This window comes from Camelus dromedarius, chromosome 22 (assembly GCF_036321535.1).
Source record: "Camelus dromedarius isolate mCamDro1 chromosome 22, mCamDro1.pat, whole genome shotgun sequence".
Classification (NCBI taxonomy): Eukaryota; Metazoa; Chordata; class Mammalia; order Artiodactyla; family Camelidae; genus Camelus; species Camelus dromedarius.
This window is the reverse complement of record NC_087457.1, coordinates 22,739,604-22,760,316: the sequence shown is the minus strand read 5'-3', so window position 1 is coordinate 22,760,316 and position 20,713 is coordinate 22,739,604. Positions and strand designations below refer to the sequence as shown.

At 46.3% G+C, this 20,713-nt stretch overlaps 1 protein-coding gene across 1 annotated transcript in view; it reads right to left on the bottom strand.

The window, feature by feature from the left end:
• The window catches only part of PDGFRL (platelet derived growth factor receptor like), a 37,814-nt gene that overhangs the window by 4,594 nt on the left and 12,507 nt on the right, over nucleotides 1-20,713 (bottom strand). The window contains exon 3 of the mRNA XM_010995712.3: nucleotides 3,849-4,000. Within this exon, the coding sequence (XP_010994014.1) occupies nucleotides 3,849-4,000 (152 nt within the window). The remainder of the gene's footprint in view (nucleotides 1-3,848; nucleotides 4,001-20,713) is intronic.

Here is a 20,713-nt window from a genome sequence, read left to right as displayed (position 1 = left end):
GCTACTTTTTAAAATGCTTTTGCTTTTTTGGAAGAAGGACACTCCCTTCCAGCTTCTTAAAGGAAACAAAATAGGTATTAATTAGTTCAAGCCCAAATCGGGCTCATAATTACCCACCAAGGAAGCAGGGAAGGAGACCGACTGCCCTGTGGTCAGAGCTGTTGTAAAACCTGTCGACAATCTGCCGTGTCTCTAGAGAAGTCAGCCCAATGGCCCGCGCTCAGTAACTGCCCGTCGGGAGGGATGGCCAGCTCAGCAGAGCTCTGCCAAGACCGGGCCCTGGGGCTGCTGGCATCCTCACAGCCCTGAGGACCCTGTTCCGGCCAGGGCAATGGGAAGGGAGTCAAGCAGGGACAGACGAGGAACCTGCTTGTCTCGGGTTCTGGGCTCTGCTGGGCCGCCCCTGGGCTGGGGCCCTTCAGCCCGTTTCTTACCCTTCTCCTACGTATTTTGAAATCACCTGCTCGTTCTTCAAGCTGTCAATGATGACACTTGTGTCTTAGAGACATGAGGACTGGGTTACCCACGCTTTCCTCAGGACAGTCGAGGGGCTCTGGATTGGGTTTTGGGGGTGTTGTTCTTTGTTTTGGACGTGGCGTATTAAATAGTTTGTTTTCTCAGTCATCCTGTGAGAGATGACAGTAGTGGCTGAGAGAAATCTTTGAACTGAATCACACCCCAACATTTCTTAAATTGTCTCCCTTGTTTTTCTTACAATGTTCCTGAAACAATTCTTGGCTTCCTCCTTCACAAGCTTTCTTTGTGCCATATGATGTTTTGGGTTGGGGACAGGATTCCTGGACATGGCAGCAAATGTCTTCATGGGCCAGAGCTCTCTGGCTCTGAGTGCCACGTTTGCTAACACAGAATCACAGCTCAGTGAGTCTCCATCTTTTGTAAGACTTTACATCAGGCCAGGTGATTTGTGCCACTTAAAGTGACGTTCAGGTTTGGGCAAGGGCACCTTGATCAACGTTGTACCTCACACCCCCTGGTTCACACAAAGTCCAAGCGCCCTTGAGTGAATCATGTAGTCTCTCTGTGCTTCCACATCCTCATTTGTAAAGAGGAGACTCTGGAGTAGATGGTATTCAAGATCTCTTTTTAGCAAACACTAAATCTAAGGAACTTCTCATTGTCAGATTCAGAAGCAAATTTTGTTTTAGGGTTTTGTAGAGGAATCTGAACCAATGAGCAAAGTCAGTAGAATAAGTGAACAATCTGAATTTCAGAACATGAAAAACAAGGTCTTACTTCCTGCCCTATAATCCATACCTTGAAAGAAGTGACCATACCAGTTGCTTTAACAAACAGAAAAGAATATGTATTTGCAATCAGTAGTTTTCATCTATCCAAGAATAAGTTTGCTCAAGTTTATTTTTTAAATTATAGATTATATATGCCCCCTGCAATTATGCTTATATCTACCCAGATGCATGACAGCATTAAGAAAACAAAACCCATGGAAACGTATATTTCAAGAAGCATTAGCGTTAGTAGGCTAAAAGCTAAAATCCAAATTATAAGAGTCCACATCTAGTAAAGTGCCCGTTACTGTGGTTTTACCACATACATGAATTGGAGCCCATGCCTTTGACCTTGAGGAAGCCCTACCGTCATGTCCTCCTTGGCATGGGTGCTGGTTACATGTGTACGTTCACTTGAGGATAATTTACTGAGCTGTAGAATTGATTTCTGTATTTTCCTTTGTATGTGTTATACTTTAATAAAAATTTATGGGGGGAACCATCTGAGAGCCTCCTGGATAAAGAGCAAATATAATGTGGCAGTTGCTTAATCCAAAATTGCACAAATTAACAACAGTCAAAAGAAGCTTTAGTGTTTGCGGTCAAATTCCAGGAAACATGCATTTCTCTGTGTGGGTTGAGGGAAGCATATGCTCTGAAAGAATCCAGAGCTCATAGCAGGAAGCTCAGCCTCTGTAAAAGCCCATCTTGGTTTTCCAAACTCATCCAATGCCTGAAAAGACAAACTGCTCCACCCTATACTGAAACTCCAACTGGCCTCTTAACTCAGTGCCGAGGAATGATAAAATGGTATGTCAGGTCACATCCCGATCCAGGTCTCTTGAAAGTTCAATTAAGTATTAATTCTTTAGCTTTCCTTTGAGTCACAAAAGGGCTTCCATAAATTAAGAAAGAGGATCCTCCTCCAGAACTCAGAGAGCCTATAACCCTAATGGGACCCGCTGAGGGGAGGTCTTCAGCTCAAAATCTCAGCTCCAAAACCCAGTATTTGGAGAAGACATGACAGCGCTAATCATGGCAAAGAGTCTTCATTCTGCAATTTGAAATGTGGTCTCAGTCCTTGCCTGGAAGAACAGGCTCTCATCAGTCTCAACGAGTTGCGTCTCCCACTGCTGCTTCCTGGGCTGGGGTAACACTAAGGTCAGGCGGACCCTTCTGGGTGGCACGTTCCAGAATGAGGCTCAGAAAGAACAGCCTGTGAACAGCCGTCAGCAATTCTGACAGCACCAGGTCTGCTAGCTCGTGTCTATCAATCTGTCTATCACCATGTCTTAAAAATGGGTCAAGACAGTAAGAGCACTGGACCCTGGATCAGAAAAACAGGGTTTGACTCTTTACCCCAACACTTCAAGTCGTGGAACATGGAACAAGTCTCCTCGCCCTGCTGCATCTCAGCTCAGCATTATTATTTTGAAAACAGAGAAAATTAAGTAGCTTCTACTTATTTCCTCCAGATGTTATGGAAATGAAATGAGACAGATGTGCCTGCAGAATTGCAGAGTGCTCTGCTCTCTGGGCAGGAAGAGAAGATGCATGAGCTCTGGCAAAGGCATTCACTAACGGCCAGGGCATCAGGTCATCTGAGTCACAGGCCTCAGTCACTGAAGGTCTAAAGGTGGATGGATTCAGGATCTGGGCAAATCTCATGACCACCCCTGCCCAGACACTAAAAACGCCTTCTGGCTTCACCTGAAATGCCTTGGACAAAGGCAGCACCAGCAGGTGATATTTGGAAGATTCCTGACCTTTGAACTTTGTTGGACAACGTCGTCCCCCTAACTTCAGAGCTGAGACATCTAGGCGGAGGAAGGAGGCTGGCAGCCTACTCTGCAGAGCCTGTTTCTCCAAGTGCAGCTTCAACATGGCCAACACAGACCTGGCCCTGCAGCGATGGGCAGAGTCCCCTCTGACATGCACGCCTTCAAAGGGGCACCTCGCTTAGGCTCAGGGACAAGGACTGGAGCCACAAGGGCCCCGGCCATTGCACTCATGCAAACAAATGCGAGGCAGCCTTTAGCCAGGTGTCTGTGACTATGAAGGTTCCAGAAAGGAGCTCATCCTAGATTCTGAGCCGTAGTGACAAGGTCCGCAGCAGTGCTGTCCTGTGGAGCGCTCTGGGATGATGGTGATGTCCTCTGTCTGTGCCGTCCAACGGGCTAGCCCCTGGCCGCACGGGGCAACAGGGCACTCGAAACTTGGCAAGTGCCACTGAGAAACAGAGTTTTTAACTTTGTTTATTTTCACTTAATCCCCATTTACATTCAAATAGTCACACAGGTATGGTGGCTACCATACTGGACAATGTGGGCACAGACTGGACTCAGACAGTACAGCCATTTACGTGCAGTAGGACCTGAAAGACTGACTTCATCTTTCTAAACCTCAGCTTTCCCACTGGGAGGGAAAAAAGGAAATGATATTCTACTTACCCAGAAGGGCTAGCGAGAGACTTACGTGAGATAACTGGCCAACAGAGAGTGCCCTGATTGTCCTTACTTGATGGGCAGCAGATGGTGGGAACCTTTACTACAGGCCAAGCCCAGAAGTGTGACGAGTTCCGCTAGGGAGCAAACCTTTTACCTGTAAAGAAGATGTAGGTGGAGCCGGTCTTGGCCTCGTCCCTCCTGCACACGTAGCCGGTGCAGAGCTGCCCCCAGCAGCTGAACTCGCCGGTGTCGGCCGCGGTGGAGTTGACTAGGGTCAGCTGGCCGTAGCGCTCGTGCTGCTTCACGCTGTCGGGAGAGCAGAGCTGTCGCTCCTGGCCGGGGCCTGGCGCCCCCCTCTGCCCCTGTCCGCACGCGTGGAGCCCCGGTGGCCCCGGGCACGGTGCACCAATCCATCAAAGACTGTATCATGGGGCAGAAGTGTGTGGGGAGGGGAGGTGGGGGAGGCAGAGAGAAAAGCCTTTCCTAGGAGGAAGCAATAAATGACAAGTGTGTTTTCTAAAGAGAGGACGTTCTCTTGGACCTCAGAACTGGGGTTTCCTTAAGTCAGATCACTGGTGTGTTGCAACTCAGCCCCACACTCAGCCACAAAGCCTCGGCGGGCATTTTGCTTTCAGTGCTCATTTCTAAAGAGTTTATTTAAACCGCAGGCAAGAGGAATGAAAGCACACAGCATTACCCAGGATGCAAAACCTCTTTGATCTGGTAAGTCTCTGAATACAAGCCTGGAACTTTCAAGATGCTACATTATTCTGTTAAAAACCTCCCTTTAGGGGGAAATACGCACTGGTTACCAGGATGCCGAGCCGCAGTCATGCAGCCCACCTCTGGCCAAGTATTTAGAGCTTTGGGGCGCCTGAATTCCTCCTCTGGCCTCGCACTATTATTTCTACTTCTATTTTCTCACTGTTTCTCTCTTCTTTTTAATCTCATTGGATGTGAATGTATTTGCAAACCCCTTCAGATCCTTTTTGACATGAGAGGAGACATAAATATTTATTATTACTGAACACCAGTATTAATCAATCGTCATGGTAGTTCATTGTATTATATTGTGTTAGGAACCCAGATGTGTCGTCCTTGGGACAGATCCCCCCCCCACAACCACCCCCAGGAGCCTCAGCGCGTGAGGATGCCAAACCAGTTTTAATCTGAGGATGCATCTTCACCCCTCTGGGATGCACATGCTTTCCCGATGTGGTCGAGAATCTCCTGTTGCAGGCTGCAGTAACCCCAGGAGGGTCACCACTTTAAATTTAGCACACAGCAAAACGTCTGGCTGGCTGGTCTTAAACACAGCCTGTTCTGCTCACTGCTGAATAGCTGCCCTGCCCACCAGTCTGCCAGGAGGTGCCTCTGTACTCCCACTCCGTCAACTGCCTCCTTTCAACCGAACGGAAATCTCTCCTCCTTCAGGAAGCTTCTAATTAGAACCAACTCAGATACCTCCCCGCTTTCTCCCAGGGACATCAGTGGCTCTGTGTTCTCACCCCTCGGACACTCCTGGCTTCCTGTTATTACAGCGGATGGTGAAGACTTTGAGGGCAGGGGCTGTGCCGTATTTGTTTGATATTCCCTTGAGCAACAAATCTGTGCACAGTACACAGTAAAGATTCTCCAGAAACGAGTAGATTGGAATGAAATTGAACAGTGTTGGAACTGGAAAGAAACTTACAAAGCAGGAATCTAGTTCCCAATTTTGCAAATGAGGAACCGGGGTCTCAGAAGGCAGACGTGACTTCCCTGAGACCCACAGCTGGAGAACAGCTGAGCAAAAGTGTCTTCCTCAAATCAGTGAAGTATGTACCGAGTACCAACTTGTTTGATGATAAAATGCACAGTGCTTCATGCCCCGCCTGGCTCACTGTATTACCCTCATTATACCTCAATGACATGGAATTGCAGGTTGGGAGCAGTTACTGTAAATACTACACCACCAGTGACAGATACACACCCCCAACCTTAGGGGTGGCTGCATCACTGCAAATAAAAACCAGTGGACTGCTAGGATATTCCAGTCCAGTTGAGGAGCTAAAACGAATACACCTGAAACGATCAGAGAACAAGTAAAGTGATGCTTACACCAAGAGCAGTGGGGATTCTCAAAAGGGATTCACTGCTGGGGCTGAAGAGGTTGAAGGCAGCTTCAAGGAGGAGGTGGGGGCTGAGAGGCAGTGGGCTCGCCCGGAGGTAGCTGCCCCACTCACTTCCCGGCCGTGTCCCCGGTGGGGAGAGCCACTCAGCACTGACTCAGGGACTTCATGTGTTAAGTACAGAATGAGGTGGAGGAGGGGTCGGAGTCACGTGGCAAATGGCTGAGAAGAGCGAGAGGGGTACATGTTTCACTCACCAGGCAGCGATGACCACCCTCAGTTTTGGGGGTGGGAGGCGAGGGGCCCACCTCAGCCAGGGCCCAAGTGTTGAGAACAGGCAGGCGGGGGAGGGAGGGGAGAGGCTGAGAGGCCGTTGTCGCTGTCACCAGGGTGAACAGCAAGCGCCGGGGTCAGGCGGGGGCGCCGGCAGTGGAGTGGAAGCAAATACAAGGCGTGCTTTCTCAGGGAAGATTTATGACAGGTTGGGTGGAAGAGGTGGGGAAAAGACACATCAGTAATGACCACTCAATCTGTACTTCCAAGTGATGGAAAGAATGGGGTTTTAACTAAAATGGAATCGCTGACAAGGGAAAGGAGAGACTGGGGTCGGCCAAACAGATCACTACTGAAGATTCTGACTTGGTGATGCGACGTGGGTCCTGTCAGCATGGACGTCCTGTGCGTGGTTGGAAGGCCTGGCACAGAGGAGGTCAAGCAGCTCTAGGTTTGTATCTAGGGGAGTTGTGTACAGGCGGTGCAAGCAGAAGCTAAAAGAATCAATGATGTCAACAAGGAAAAGTGGACGAGAAAGAAGGCTTGTCACAAAACCCGGAGCCAAACTAGGGGCCAGCAGGGCAGGAAGAGGTAGAGCGAGGGGAGAAGACGAATCAGGAAAGGGGAACTTCAAGGAGAAAGACTCAAGAAATTGCTGGTTAACAGTGTCAGATGCCTTTAAGAGAGATTCATGACCACACAGACACACACACAGACACAGACACACACACACACACTTCATCTGGCAGAACGAACATCTTTGGCAACTAAAAGAGCAATTTCAGCTGTGAGGAGGGAGCTGGATCTCAGAAATAAAAGATAAAGAGGTGGAGAGAAAACAGGGTGAAAATCTCCCCAGCTGGACCACAGGATCTGGCAACACTCCCTGTAGAGCTCAGAGCTCAAATCAGTCGATAATAAATGTACTGAGCAACTTCCGTGGCCCAGCATTTACCAGCCCTGTAGAGACAGAAAGTGTATGATGCTGTTCCTACCAGGAAAGAAACTTTTATGAGCACATAAAAATGTAGCACTGGGGGTAACCCTCCTGCCACCAGGCTGTATCTTTAGCAGGATTGGGGGTGGAAGGAAGGAAATGCACTGGAAAACATTTCTGGATTTTTCCACCCCCTCTTCTATGCAAACAATATAAAACAGGAAACAAATTATTTAGCAGGATTACAGCTGAAATGCCTGGATTTAAAACATCCATTTCCACTGATGGCCTCACACGGTCCAGGCAGCCAGCTGTCAGAGGGGTTGGAATGTGACGTCAGGCCTCTTTGCACCAGGAGATGCAGATGAGGACTCACTGAGCCCTGCAGAGCACAGAGCCCTGTCCAGAGGTGCTTTGACCACAGCCCCTCCCCTTCTCCTGTAACCCCTTCACAAATCCCCAGGGATGGAAGAAGTGGAGAATGCAAAGTTTGAGTGGAGCTTTTAAAAAGAGTGCTGCAACAAATTGCACACCACTCCAAAAGAAAAAAAAAAAAAGTATAGTTAAGCAGAATTTACATCAACTGGAGGCAGCTCTGAACACCCCAGCACATCAGCTCACCCCAGGTCTTCTTCCAAACCAGCACTTCCAGACCTAACCCATGGTGAACTCTGCTGGAAAAGTCCAGGTTTCAAAGAGTGTCCAAAATACTGTGTGTATATGTGTCTTCCAGTGGGCTTCCTGGCCTTTACAAACACAGAGTCAGTTCCTATCAGTGGAGGACTGAAGCTTCCTGTGTGTCACCCAGCCCACTCTCTCCTGGAGGGGACTATGTCATGGGATGGCACCAAGGAGGGGACTGATGGCTCCCACAGTCAGGGACCACTGTGCATCTCACCTGGGGCAGTGACCAGGTGATAATGGTGGGGTAGGGCGTGCTCCCGCCCTTCCCCCAGACTCTACAAGACAAGCGCAGGAGGTGAGCCCTGGGTTCCAGGATAATCTGTTCACTGGTTCCATAAATACTTAAATTAGTGCAAATCAAGTGGGAGGTTCTGGAGTGGAGAGGCAGGGACGCAATGATGTCCAAAGAGTTCCCTGCTCTCAGGTTCCCCTACACAAAGCACCCAGGGAGTTCCAAGGAGGGTAAGCAGGGAAAGCTTTGAGACTGGGGGAGTTTCAGGGCGCACAGACAGGGCACATGCACTCCAAGGGAAGGAGACCCTTGAAAGGAGACCAAAGGCAGGTTCTGGGCATCATGAAGGGAGTGTGACTGGACGGCTGGTGGGCAGAGGACTATGGTGAGACGCAGTGGTCACATAAGGCATAAGATCATGGACGCTGGAACCACACCGACAGGATTCAAATCCCAGTTCCACCACAACCTTCAGACTCCTGAGCTAGAGCTCACGCCTGCCAGTCTGGCTAATCTACCCCTCCAGACTCTAGGGACAACAACCATAGAGTGCTGGGCGTTCCACTAAGCTCTCCTAGGAAGTTCAAGGCTTAGAACACCGCACAGAGTACATGCTCAACACATTTCAGACACTGTTACTGCAATGGGCCTCACAACCACGTTAGGATGGAGGTACGATTTTTCCCCTTTTACTGATGAAGACACCGAAACTTACAGAAGTACTTTAGCCAACGTCTCCCAACTATAAATGGTAGAGCTTCTAATCTGGTGTCTCACAGACTCAGGTTATGGATGTTTATAAATGAAAAGGAAAGGAATGAATTTCCATCCTACCGAAATGAAACGAACAGAAGGAATTCTGACTGAGATGTTGCCTCTATCTAGTTCATAAATCCTGTTCAATATGGTTGTACATCCGTCCCACCTCCCCCAAAAAACAAACCTCTAGAAGATCTGACTAAATTAGCCCAGTATTTTTTGTAATACCCCATTTTCTATTTGAATGGACACCTAGCCATTCAGCAAGTGACTGATGGAAAACAAGGGCAAGGGCCGCAAGCCAACCAGTTATTAAGCATCCGCCAAATACCGGCAGCACCCAGGGTGCACGTGGCTTCCTCTCAATCCCATGAGGCGGTGGTGAGGAAGCTACTACCAGTAATTAAAATCTAAGTAGTGCTTAATATGTGGTAAGGGATTGTAAGCCCTTTGCATGTCTGGACTGATTTGATCCTCGTAACAGCTCTTGAGAGGCGGGAGCCATTATATGCCCATGTCTCAGATGAGCCAACTGAGGTTAGGTAACTTTCCCAAGGAAGTGTTGTAACGAGGTGTTGGTGATATAGTGGTGAGTACAGCTGCCTTCCAAGTAAATATTGAAGCCACAGGAGAAGTAAAGGCCGATTTAAATAACTTTCCCAAGGCTACCCAAGTATGTGATTCCAGACTCTGATGATTCCATTGCGTACAACAGAAAGGTAAGGAGAGAGGGGGAAAGATGTTCCCACACCCTCCTTACTCAACATTCGTGTCACATGCACAGGTTAATTCTCTAGCTTCTACCACATACAAGGAATGGTGCCAAGCATCAGGGAGATAAAGATTTCATATTTGCTTGTCATGTTTCAAGTGTGTGTACAGTGCCTGTGTTTATTCTAAAGCCCCTTTTAACAATGTGTCAGAAAAGAACTGCCTCATCAGATGCCGGGAATGGGGCCACATCGACAGAGTACAAGTCCTGGCTCAAACACATCAAAGGTCCATAGTTTATGATTTTAAAAGAAGATGAAAAGAAATATGTATGAGGAATGAGTGGAGAGACAAATGTGCAGATGGAGGAACTTCAAAGTGAATGTAGTTCCAGTGTCAGAAATTAAGCTGAAATTCCTTTATCTACCTATGTATCTAACTACCAATCTACCTACCTACCTACCTACCTACCCATCCATCCATCCATCATCTGTTTCCATGTTTGAATACTATCCAAGGACCTACTCAAAACCCTTGCAATATAACTGCAGAATTTCTATCCCAACAACAGTTTATGTGAGTGAATGTGAAATGTGACCTGGGTCTTTTCTACGACAATGACTTATGCCAGATTCTTCTGTGTTGTTTAAAAAGACCTCACTGTAGGCATTTTTCAGCTCTTCCGCAGGAGCTCACATACATGATGTCCCTTCAGCCCCGCCAGCCTCTCTCCCTCCAGGTCCTTTTCTGGACCCTGACCGCACTCTGACCACTGTACTAGAATGTTCCCTTCCTCTTCTCACTCCACCTCTTCCAGCCTGCTAACAGCATCCCTTCTTTTTGCCTCTCTGGCCAACCCATCTGGCTTCCTTACAAAGGATCTTCCTCCTTCAGAGATTTCTCAGATCCTGGGAAAATGAGGCACGGATGTCTCTTTGACACCACAAGCCCAAACCAGGCCTGATACAGCAGAGATTAACGAAACAGAACACCCCGTCAGGCCACCTAGGATAACGGCCTTAAGATGTGCAGAGCCTGTCACCCAACAATTCCATTTATAGGTATAAATCATTGCTACCTAGATGTTTACTGCAGCCATGACTGTGACGGTAAAAAATGGGAAATAATCTAAGATTTCAACAATAGAGACTTAATTAAGCATATTGTAGTATTACAGCCATAATATTGAAAAATATTCATGATATATTAGGGAAAAATTAATCAATAAAGAGCTTGTACATTTTGATTCAATTTTTTAATATATAAAAGTAAAACTGGGGGAAGGGTATAGCTCAGTGTACACTATGTGCTGAGCTTGAATGAGGTCCTGGGTTCAATCTATAGTACTTCCATTAAAAAAAATTTTTTTTAAATCTAATTACCTTAGGGAAAAAAAAGTAAAACTGGAAAACTATTCTACAGTGCTGACAGCATACCTCAGGAATTTTCTGTGACCTCTTCCTTCTTTGTACTTGACCTGTAAAGATTCTAACTTTTAAAATTACACGAGCATGTGTTATTTCATAAAGTAAACAAGAACCATCAGAAAAGCAAAATGAGTTAAACCACTTACAAAACTGCAGGACAGATGTGTACCATGAATGCCTCATTTGTACTTTAAAAATCTGGAGGTGAGTTTTTTATTGTGCTGTCTTTTTAGAATGTGGATTTTGAAAAGGCAGGACCAGCAGCAATTCTGGAAGTCTAAAAATTTAGTATATTATTTTGCTCTGATTAATAAAAATACTGCCAGTTGGAGTGTAAAAAATAACATAAAAAACTGAATGCAGTGACCTTGTTCTCAAACCTGCCCTTCCCTGCCCGGGCTGCGCCACCCCCTGAGCTTAGCCCTGGGTTTCATTCAGCTCCCTCTCACCTGGTCCCCAGTGCTGGACCTCCCTATTCCTCATCATGGAGCCACAGCTCCACCTGCCACTATGCTGAACCTCAAATTTCTGCTGGTCCTGCTTTTTGTAAATCCACGTGCTAAAAAGGCAACACAATATAAAAGTCACCTCCAGATTTTTCAAGTACAAGTGAGCCATCCCTGATTATACATTTACAGGGCATCCATTCTGCAGTTTTGTAAGTGATTTAACTCATTTTGCTTTTCTCATAGTTTTTCTTATGACAAAAATAATATTTGCTCATTTAATTTAGAAAGTTAGAAACTCTATAGATCAGTTTAAAAACAAAAAGAAGGTCACTGGAAATTCTAAGATACCATGTCAACACTGCAGTGAGGGATCTTCCAGTTTTATCTAGATCTTGATCTCAACATCGACACGACGTCTCTTTTTCATTCCTCACGTTCTATCAGCCTATAAGCTGATCCTTCTAGAAAAAAGTTTCCTCCATTCCCTTCAAATGCTCTACAAAAACATCGAAATACCTGTATTCAGAAACCTATAAGACACTGATGAAAGAAACTGAAGATGATACCAACAGATATAAGGTATGCTGTTGGATTGGAAGTGTTAATATAGTTTAAATGATTATACTATGAAGTAATCTACAGATTCAATGCGATCTGTATTAAAATACCAACAGCATTTTCAACAGAGCTAGAACAAGTAATTTTACTTTTGCTATTTTATTTTTTTTGGTGGGGGGAGGTAATTAGGTTTGTTTATTCTTAGGGAAGGTACTGGGGATTGAACCCAGAACCTCATGCACACTAAGCATGTGCTCTACTACTTGAGCTATATTCTCCCTACTAGAACAAATAATTTTAAAATTTGTACAGAAACACAAAAGAACCTGAATAGCCAAAACAATCCTGAAAAAGAAGAACAGAGCTGAAGGAATTATGCTCCCTGGCTTCAGACTATACTACAAAGCCACAGTAATCAAAATAGCACAGTATTGGCACAAAACCAGACACATGACTCGATGGAACAGAATAGAGAACCCAGAAATAAACCCACACTCTTATGGTCAATTAATCTATGACAAAGAAGATACAATGGAGAAAAGACAGTCTCTTCAATAAGTGGTGCTGGGGAAACTGGACAGCTGCCTGTAAAAGACTGACATTAGAACATTCTCTAACACCACATTCAAAAATAAACTCAAAATGGATTAAAGACCTAAATGTAAGACCAGATGATACAAAACTCCTAGAGGAAAACATAGGCTAAACACTCCTTGACATAATTCACAACAGTATTTTTCTGGATCTGTCTCCTAAAGCAAAAGAAATAAAAGCAAAACAAAAACCAAAAAGGACCTAATTAAACATAAAAGCTTTTGCACAGCAAAGGAAACTATCAACAAAATGCAAAGACAACCTACTGAATGGGAGAAGATATTTGCATAAATGATATGACCCAGAAGGGGTCAATATGCAACATACATAACCAGCTCATACAACATTTTTAAAAAACCTGATTAAAAAATGGGCAGAAAAACTGAATAGACATTTTTCCAAAGAGGACATGCAGATGGCCAACAGGCACATGAAAAGATGCTCAACATCACTAATCACCAGGGAAGTGCAAATCAAACCACAATGAAATATTACCTCACACCTGTCAGAATGACTATCATCAAAAAACCCCCAGAAAACACAAGTAAATAATGGTGAGGATGTGAGAAAAAGGGAATGTAAACTGGTGCATCCACTGTAGAAAACAGTATGGAGTTTTCCCAAAAAACTAAAAATAGAACTACCATATGACCCAGAAATTCCACTCCTGGGTGTGTATCTTTAAAAAATGCTAATTCAAAAAGATATATGCACCCCAATGTTCATAGTAGCATTATTTACATTGCCAAGGTATGGAAGCAACCTAAATGTCCATCAACATATGAGTCGATAAAGAAGATATGGTAGACATAGACAAAGGAATACCATTCAGCCATAAAAAAGAATTAAATTTTGCCTTTGGCAGCAACATGGATGGATTTGGAGGGTATTATGCTAAGTGAAATAAGTTAGACAGAGAAAGACAAATATTGTATGTTATTACCTCAATGAGGTAATCTAAATCTAATCTAATCTAAACCTCAATCTAAAAAGTACATCAAACTAGTGAATAAAACAAAAAAACAGATTCACAGATACAGAGAACAAACAAGTGGTTACCAGCAGGGAGAGGGGAGGGGAGACAATATAGGGGAGTAAGGGATTTAAAAAAAGGGTTATTATGGGATTATATGAAATGGTGTGTGTGAAACTTTTGAAAATTGTAAAGCACCAAAAAATTGAAGGAATCTTTCATTCAATTAAAAAAAAAGTACTTTCCTAAAAACCATCATATTACTGCCTCCAGCTTTACATGAGCAGTGACCAGTGTGCACAGAATTGAATGACGCCATCTTTGGCATTCCAGACTCCCACGCTCTCCCAATACCTCCATCGTGGACCCTCCTCTCCATCCAATTCAGCTCCTCACCGACTCCAGACATACCAGCTTATCTCAACCCTAGCCCTCCAGCCATCTCTGCCTCTGAAAGGTTCTCTTCTTTTTCCATCAGACCTAAACCTGGTTATTCTTCTGAGTTCTATTCATAGGAAGATCTTTGATGTTTGGTGGTACTTGTAAAATGATGGTTAAGACCATGCACTCAGAAGTTAGATTTCCTTGGTTCAAATACTGCCTCCACCACTTACTGGCTCTATGACCTTGAGCAAGTTACTTAATTTTATTGTGTTCAGTTTCCTCATCTGAGACAGGGAGATAATAATCATCCCTACCTTCTAGGGTGGTTATGAGAATTAAGTTCGTTAATAAATGGACAAGGTCCTAGACGGATGCTGGCATAGATCAGTGCTCATCTGTGAAGGTGCTGTTGGGGCTGCCCTAGTACACGCTGGTCTAAGCTCCTTCTCACACCCTGCACTTAATGCCCTTATCACTGTGTGTGTGTGTGTGTACACTGCTTTGTAGTGTGCAACCTTTCAACTCCCTCTTATATTTCTCTAGTGAAATGATCCCTCTCTAAGCTGGTGTCAGAAATGTGTCTCATGCTTGCCTGTATCCCCCCACCCCACCGCCTGCCACATGGCACAATGTGATGCAGACCGCAGTTCTAGGTGACTGTGTGCAGAACAGAATAGAATTCAACCAATGAAACTGAGTTGAATAACTTGTCCAAGGGGGTATTGCTCCTTGGCCCCCACGTCATCTAATACAAATTAAGCACAAGTGACAAGGATCATTTTGAACCCAGAAGGGACCTTACAGATCAGCTGGTTGGATCCTGCATTTCACAGAGATCAGGTGACTCACCCAAGGTCACACGGTCAGTTAGAGTCAGAGCTGGGAAGGGAATCCCCGCGGGGGCTAGAAAGGAGTCTGACAGGCTTCCCACGGTGCATTAGAAGGAAGCATGTGTCCACTGTTTGAAACACATAACCAAATCCTGCACAAATCAGTGACCCGGAGGAAGTCTGCGAGTGATGGCAAGAGGTAACTTAGCAGGCGTGCGCTTGCCACGTAGACACACTCACAGAAATAACAACTGAATCACTGCCACTGCTGTCATTTAATTTTGACGAGGTCATCTTTTAAACTTGGCCGCCATAGGATTCTGATGTATAGGAGTTATTTATGTTAACAACTCATATTATTACATTTCTGGCAATTCTAATGTCGCTGTATAGAGTAAGGCCATCAGCCATTCTCTGGGGAGGTGGGGTGGTCACATGAGAAAAACTTTCCCCAGCTCTGCTTAGCTGAGTGCTCACGGCCACATCTCCAGGGAAGAACAGGCCCCGGAGGAGGAGTGACCGAAGACAATGGAGCCAGCCGCCACCACCCTCGTCAGGAAAACAAGCTGTGGGCACTAACGGGCTGGCATTCGGCCACAGTGAGTGTATTGTGGCCCAGCTATAATAGTGAATGCACAGGCCGCAGGCCGGCCCCATTCGTACCTAGCACAACGAATTCACAGCAGAGAGCGATGCGCCAAACCTCCCACCTCGTCCACATATTCAAGGCGCCCACCCATACCGACGCCCCCTTGCATGGTGTATCTTCTGAGCAAACATCAGATACCTAAGAAGTAGACAGCTTTCTCGGTGGAGAGAACAGAGGGGTGCTGGAAACTAAGTTCAAGTCTAATTTACTTTCACTAAAAGCTGTGCCAACTTGAGAAAGCCCCTCACTGGGGGTCTAACCTAATTGCTTGTAAAACATAAGGTCCAGGCCAGATCGGGGGTCCCCCGAGCTGACTGCACGTCACAGTCCTCGGGGAGGTTTTATGCTCCTCTGCTTGGCTCTTCTCTCCACATCTCTCACCTTCTCCTCCAGGTCTGGTCTCCTACAGTCAGTAACCCATCACTCAGTGAATCAGGCTGCCTTTCCAGCCCATGCTGTCCTCCCCCTCTCTCCCCCCACCGCTCCGCACACTCGCACTTGACCGCAAGCCATCCGTTATTGCTCTGTGACTGTGGCTGGTGTGTGTGCCATTTATTCCTCCAGCTCGTAAGGCACTTGTGGTCGGAACCACTTCTGTTCTTTTTCACATATACCTTTCTGACTTAGTGGGCCGACTTTATGTGTAAAGTAAGCTAACAGTTATTCCGCCTGTTCATCTCAAGTTGGGACACGTCCTGCCGTCGCCCCATCTGCATGGGTATGGAAAGCTCCTGTCCTCTGCCTCTTCCCCCAGATGCCCACCAGCTGATGCCACATCACAAGCCATCCCATGAGCCACTTGTGTAAACTCAAGGTATGAGAGCCTGTTCTCTTGTGTCAACTTTGGTTGGTGCACAGGGTCCCCTAGCCCGGCCTTGTCCCAGCGACTAAGTCAAGTTCATAAAGGGGAGAAGGTTGTTACAGGAAAGGGCCAGCTTTCACTGTGTGATCTCCCCTCCATGGCGAGTGGGACACCAGAGGGGACCTGCGTGCTGAGAGGCGGGTGGGGTTGTGCATCGGGCTTCAGGCAGCAGGACCTGCTCTGAAAGGCAGGGTCCAGGGCAAGCCCGGGTCCAGTCCGAAAGGCAATCTGAGCAGGGGCTCTGGCTAAACAAGCACCAAACATGATGAGATCTCAGGATCCTGAGGCCCCGGGGCAGAGCGAGCAGGCTGGGGATGTAGGCTGGGAGGCGACACGCAAAGCTCTGGCAGATTCCCAAGGGCAGTGACTTTGCACTGTCCCCTCTAGAACCAGCCGTGTGGGTGGCTGTTGCTGTTGAGGGAGCCAAGCCCAGAAACTGGAGGCAAAGCTCTGACATCTCAGTTTTGCTGTTTTGTTTTGTTTTGTTTTCCTACAACGTGCCATTCCATAGGGCTATATACCGGGGGACACGAAATTTCCTATTTTATATCTTCTCCTCTGTTCCTCTTTTCTTGCTTCCTCCTCTGACATACCTTCCAAAATGGTTTTATTGACATTTTGCGTATTTAAAGAGTTGCAGCCAAATTATCATGCTACGGTTAACAGCCCGTTTTCATTTTTGTGAATTAAATCCCAGACCTCACCTACATATGTACACATTTTTTAAAGCAGGGTTTCACTCATAAAATACACGCAACCACTTCCTGTTATACTGTACACAATGTTCCATTTTGCAACAGTTCAAATTTATCATAAAAAATTATCTGCGGTGTCTTTGATGCGTTAACCTGACTTTATCATCACCGTCTTACTATATTTTAATGCAGTGCAACACACTTGAGATAATCAAACCTGGACTCAAGTAGAATGCTCAAGAAATTAAACGTTTTGGTTAACGAAACATTCCTTCAAAATGAGAGGGGAAAACACCCCCCCCTTCAAACTGAATAACGTGCTACAAGCCACTGCCCCGTCCTGAGGACGAGTAGCCTGGGGACAGCCGGAGCTCAGATCGCAGGACCACGAGCGTGGAGGCGAGCACTCCACAGCGCCATGGGCATTTAGAGTTTGTAGGAGACTGAGATACGTGTCTGAAACAATTTTTAAAAACAAAACCCCTGAGAGCCTGGCTGTTTTCTTGGAATTTACCTTCTGTGGGTACAGTCTTGTGAACAAAAATAGCTCATGTCTGTTGAGGTGGCTTAGTGTGTGTGTGCCAATGCTCGACTTGTGTGAGCTCATTCTATCCTGATAGCTACGAGGCTGGTTCCGTTCTGATTACTTCTGCACCCTGCACGCTGTCTGTCGGAACATCCAGTACCCGGAGAAGTCGTGTATCCTGCCCCGCCCACCAAGCCATCTCTGGGGAGATGCCTGCGCCCTGGCCCTGGTGCCACTGAGTCTGGGAAGAGAGAGCTCTACCTTCAGGGAAGGATACGCTGTTTATTTTTAAAACGACTGTTTTCTGGGGAAGAAATCCATTTGAAGGTAAATATCAGAGTTTGGCTGAAGCAGACTTTCATTTTCCCAGAGCAAATTGGACCCAAAAGGCACCTTCGGATAAGTACGAAAGCGAAAGGGAAGCGCCAGGATTTCCACAGAACCTCATCACTGTCATTTGTTCTGCTCAGAAAAGTGAAGTAAAATGAGCTTTGAAGGAAAGTGAGATTGAATTAAAAAGACACCTGTCCCGCGGTATGAACGTACTCAGCACCACCCAACTGTATACTTAAAAATGGTTAAAATGGTAAATGCTGTGTTTAACAAATATAAAATTATGTTTGGTAAACATAAAATAAAATAAATTGGGGGTGGGGGGAACCAAACTAAAGTAAAATAAATGGAAGGAAAAACAGAGCATGACCAACAATATTGACCGAAGTCCATGCAGATTCTTCCCCAACAGTGAGCTGCTTCTGTTTAGCAACACTTCTCAACTTCTTTCTCTTCTTCTCTGCAAACGTCCCCCATCCACTGCTCCATGATGCTGGGAGGCAGGGTTAGCCTGGCCCGGCGCCCGCCCGCTGGCGGCTTCCTGGCCCACCCTCCTTTGTGTTGTCTGGGGGTGGAGGAAGCTGTTGCCAGCTTCGGCCAAACGAAAACCCAGATGCCCTCCCCTCCTCTCTAGAAGCTATTTATTGTTTTCAGAGGAACCAGCCATCAAAGAGACCTCCTGGGCTCCACCCACTCCTCCGAACTTACAGTTCTCCACCGAAAAATGCTAACATCCGACCAGACACCACAGAAACATCCTGAAAGGCGATGCCTGGACCTGATTTTCCAGGGAGCAGCCCAGGCTTTCTTTATGACCGTCTCAGCCAGTGTGTTTTTAGTGGTGACGTTGCTAACAATCTAGCTTCAGTCTCCAGCGTCTCCCTGTTCTTACCCGGCGCTGATTTATATTTAAGCCATCATCGAGGCCACTTGTGCTAAGCTGTTTCTTGTGTCCTCCCTTGGCTCAGTGTTGTGCCAAGAATTCCTCTGCTCTAAACTCTGGAAGTGTGTTATGATGAGTCTGAAGAAACAGAGTGTTTCCAGGGAAGACAGAAATGGATGGTGTTGATCACTCACCAGGGGTTGAGCCCATGGTCCAGAACGTTCTTATATTAATGCTTTTTATATTATCAACAAAATAAAAACAAAAAATTTTAAATACATATTTTGCAAAGAAATCTTAGGTCCAAGAATACCTATCGACCCTGGTTTGCGGGAAATGGGTCTAAAGTGCGTGGAGGGAGAGTGGTCCACCTGAGGCCAGGAAGTGGTATCTTTTCCTAAAGGCAGTGAAGAGGACCAGCCCTCACACTGAGGGGTGGGGAGTGGATCCCTCTGTACCTCCCAAGTGTATCTATTTATAAAGGCGTTAAGTCAACCACGCACAGTTGCCCTTAGATTTCTAAATCCTAAAATTCCTCCGCATGGCGGACAAGGCCATCATCCCTGGTCTGACTCCCGCTCACCTTCCAGCATCCTCTCTCCTTGGTCACCTCCTTTCTCCTCCCCTGCCAGGAGCCACCCCATCTCTCCCCAACCAACTCTCAGTACTCCAGGGGCTACACTCTCTCAGCTCCTCATGCCGGTCCTTCCTTGTGGAAGTTTCCGACACTCCTCTCCCTGTGTTACCTGGCTAACTCTCAGCCTTCACCTGTTAGCGTGAGTCTTCTCCTCCCGGAACCTGTACTTCTGCTGGCAAGGCACTCACACCGCTGCCTATTAACACTGCTTGCTAAGTAGCCTGTCTTCCCACAAGGCTGAGAGCTCTGTGGGTTCAGAGGTTGTGTCTCACTCACCATCATATCTCCAGCTTCTGCCCAGCCCAGGGCTTGAATATCATGGATACAAAAAAAAAAAAAAGTTGTTGGAAGAGAGGAACAGAACTGATGAAGGGAGGGCAGAGGCGAGAAGATGGACAAAAAGCAGAACAGGAAGGAGGGGGAGCAGAGGAGTCAGGAAACGGCAAGGTGGTAACAACTCTTGTCAAGAAAAAAAAAGTCTTTGCTGTTTCTGGTCTCAAAAGAGAGTGGCGATCCCCATGATTGGGATGGACTGAGTCAGGAATTAAAATCAGAATCGGTCTCAGCACCTGGACATACAGAACCTTCAGCTCATTCCTCCAACTCAGAAGGACTCAGAGCCTTCAGTGAATTTATCCTCACGTGGGCACAGGCTCACACACGCCCACCCTTCTTTTTACCTATTTGTTAGGAAACTGAATTCTTCATTGTTGAAGATGTAACTTGAAACTGTGACCACCGAGTTGCCTAAAAGGATGAAAGAATTTGTGCGAAAGCACAAAGTGTGCAATTATTTCACCCAGTCCATCCTCATTTGAAGTGTTTCTTTAACTGGTGAAAGGGTGACAATCGTAGCGCAGCTCAAGGCTGCCATCTAGTGGACCTTCCTATGACATGCACCTGCCAATTCTAAGGAAGCCCCGTAGGAGCCACCAGAGAGCACAGGTCATCTTGGCTCCCTCCTCTGGTGTGGTCCAAGTCCGCCTTTCAGGATGGAGGATCATTTACGGGCCTCTGACAGAGTTCTCCTTTCCAAACAGCCCAGTGTAATGTTTTAACATTCTCATATCCAAAAAGTCATCCTAAATCAATGTGAAATTTCAACCACTTTCTACTCAAAGCTACCCCAGCAAGAAATCAATGCAGCAGTCTGGAAGAGCATATCCTTTTCATTTCTGTTTTGAATCTTAACCTTATAAATCAGATTTGTTATGTAGCATCCAAAGAGCTAAAAAAGAAGGAAGGAAGGCAAGAAGGAAGGAGGAAAGTAGACAACAAATCTGTCTTCCCTGAAGCTTCCACTTCATTAAGTCTAGAATGTCCTTCAGTCTCAACGTCTCCCCCCAGACATGCTTCTGAGAACTGCAGGTGAACACGGCAGCAGCTCTACATCGGGAACCGGGAGGCCCGGGTTTAGACTCAGGCTGCCGCCCACCAGTCTATCACTCTGGACCAGTCATATACCGCCTTTGACTGCCAGTTTCCTCATCTGTTACAAAGAGGGGCTCATGT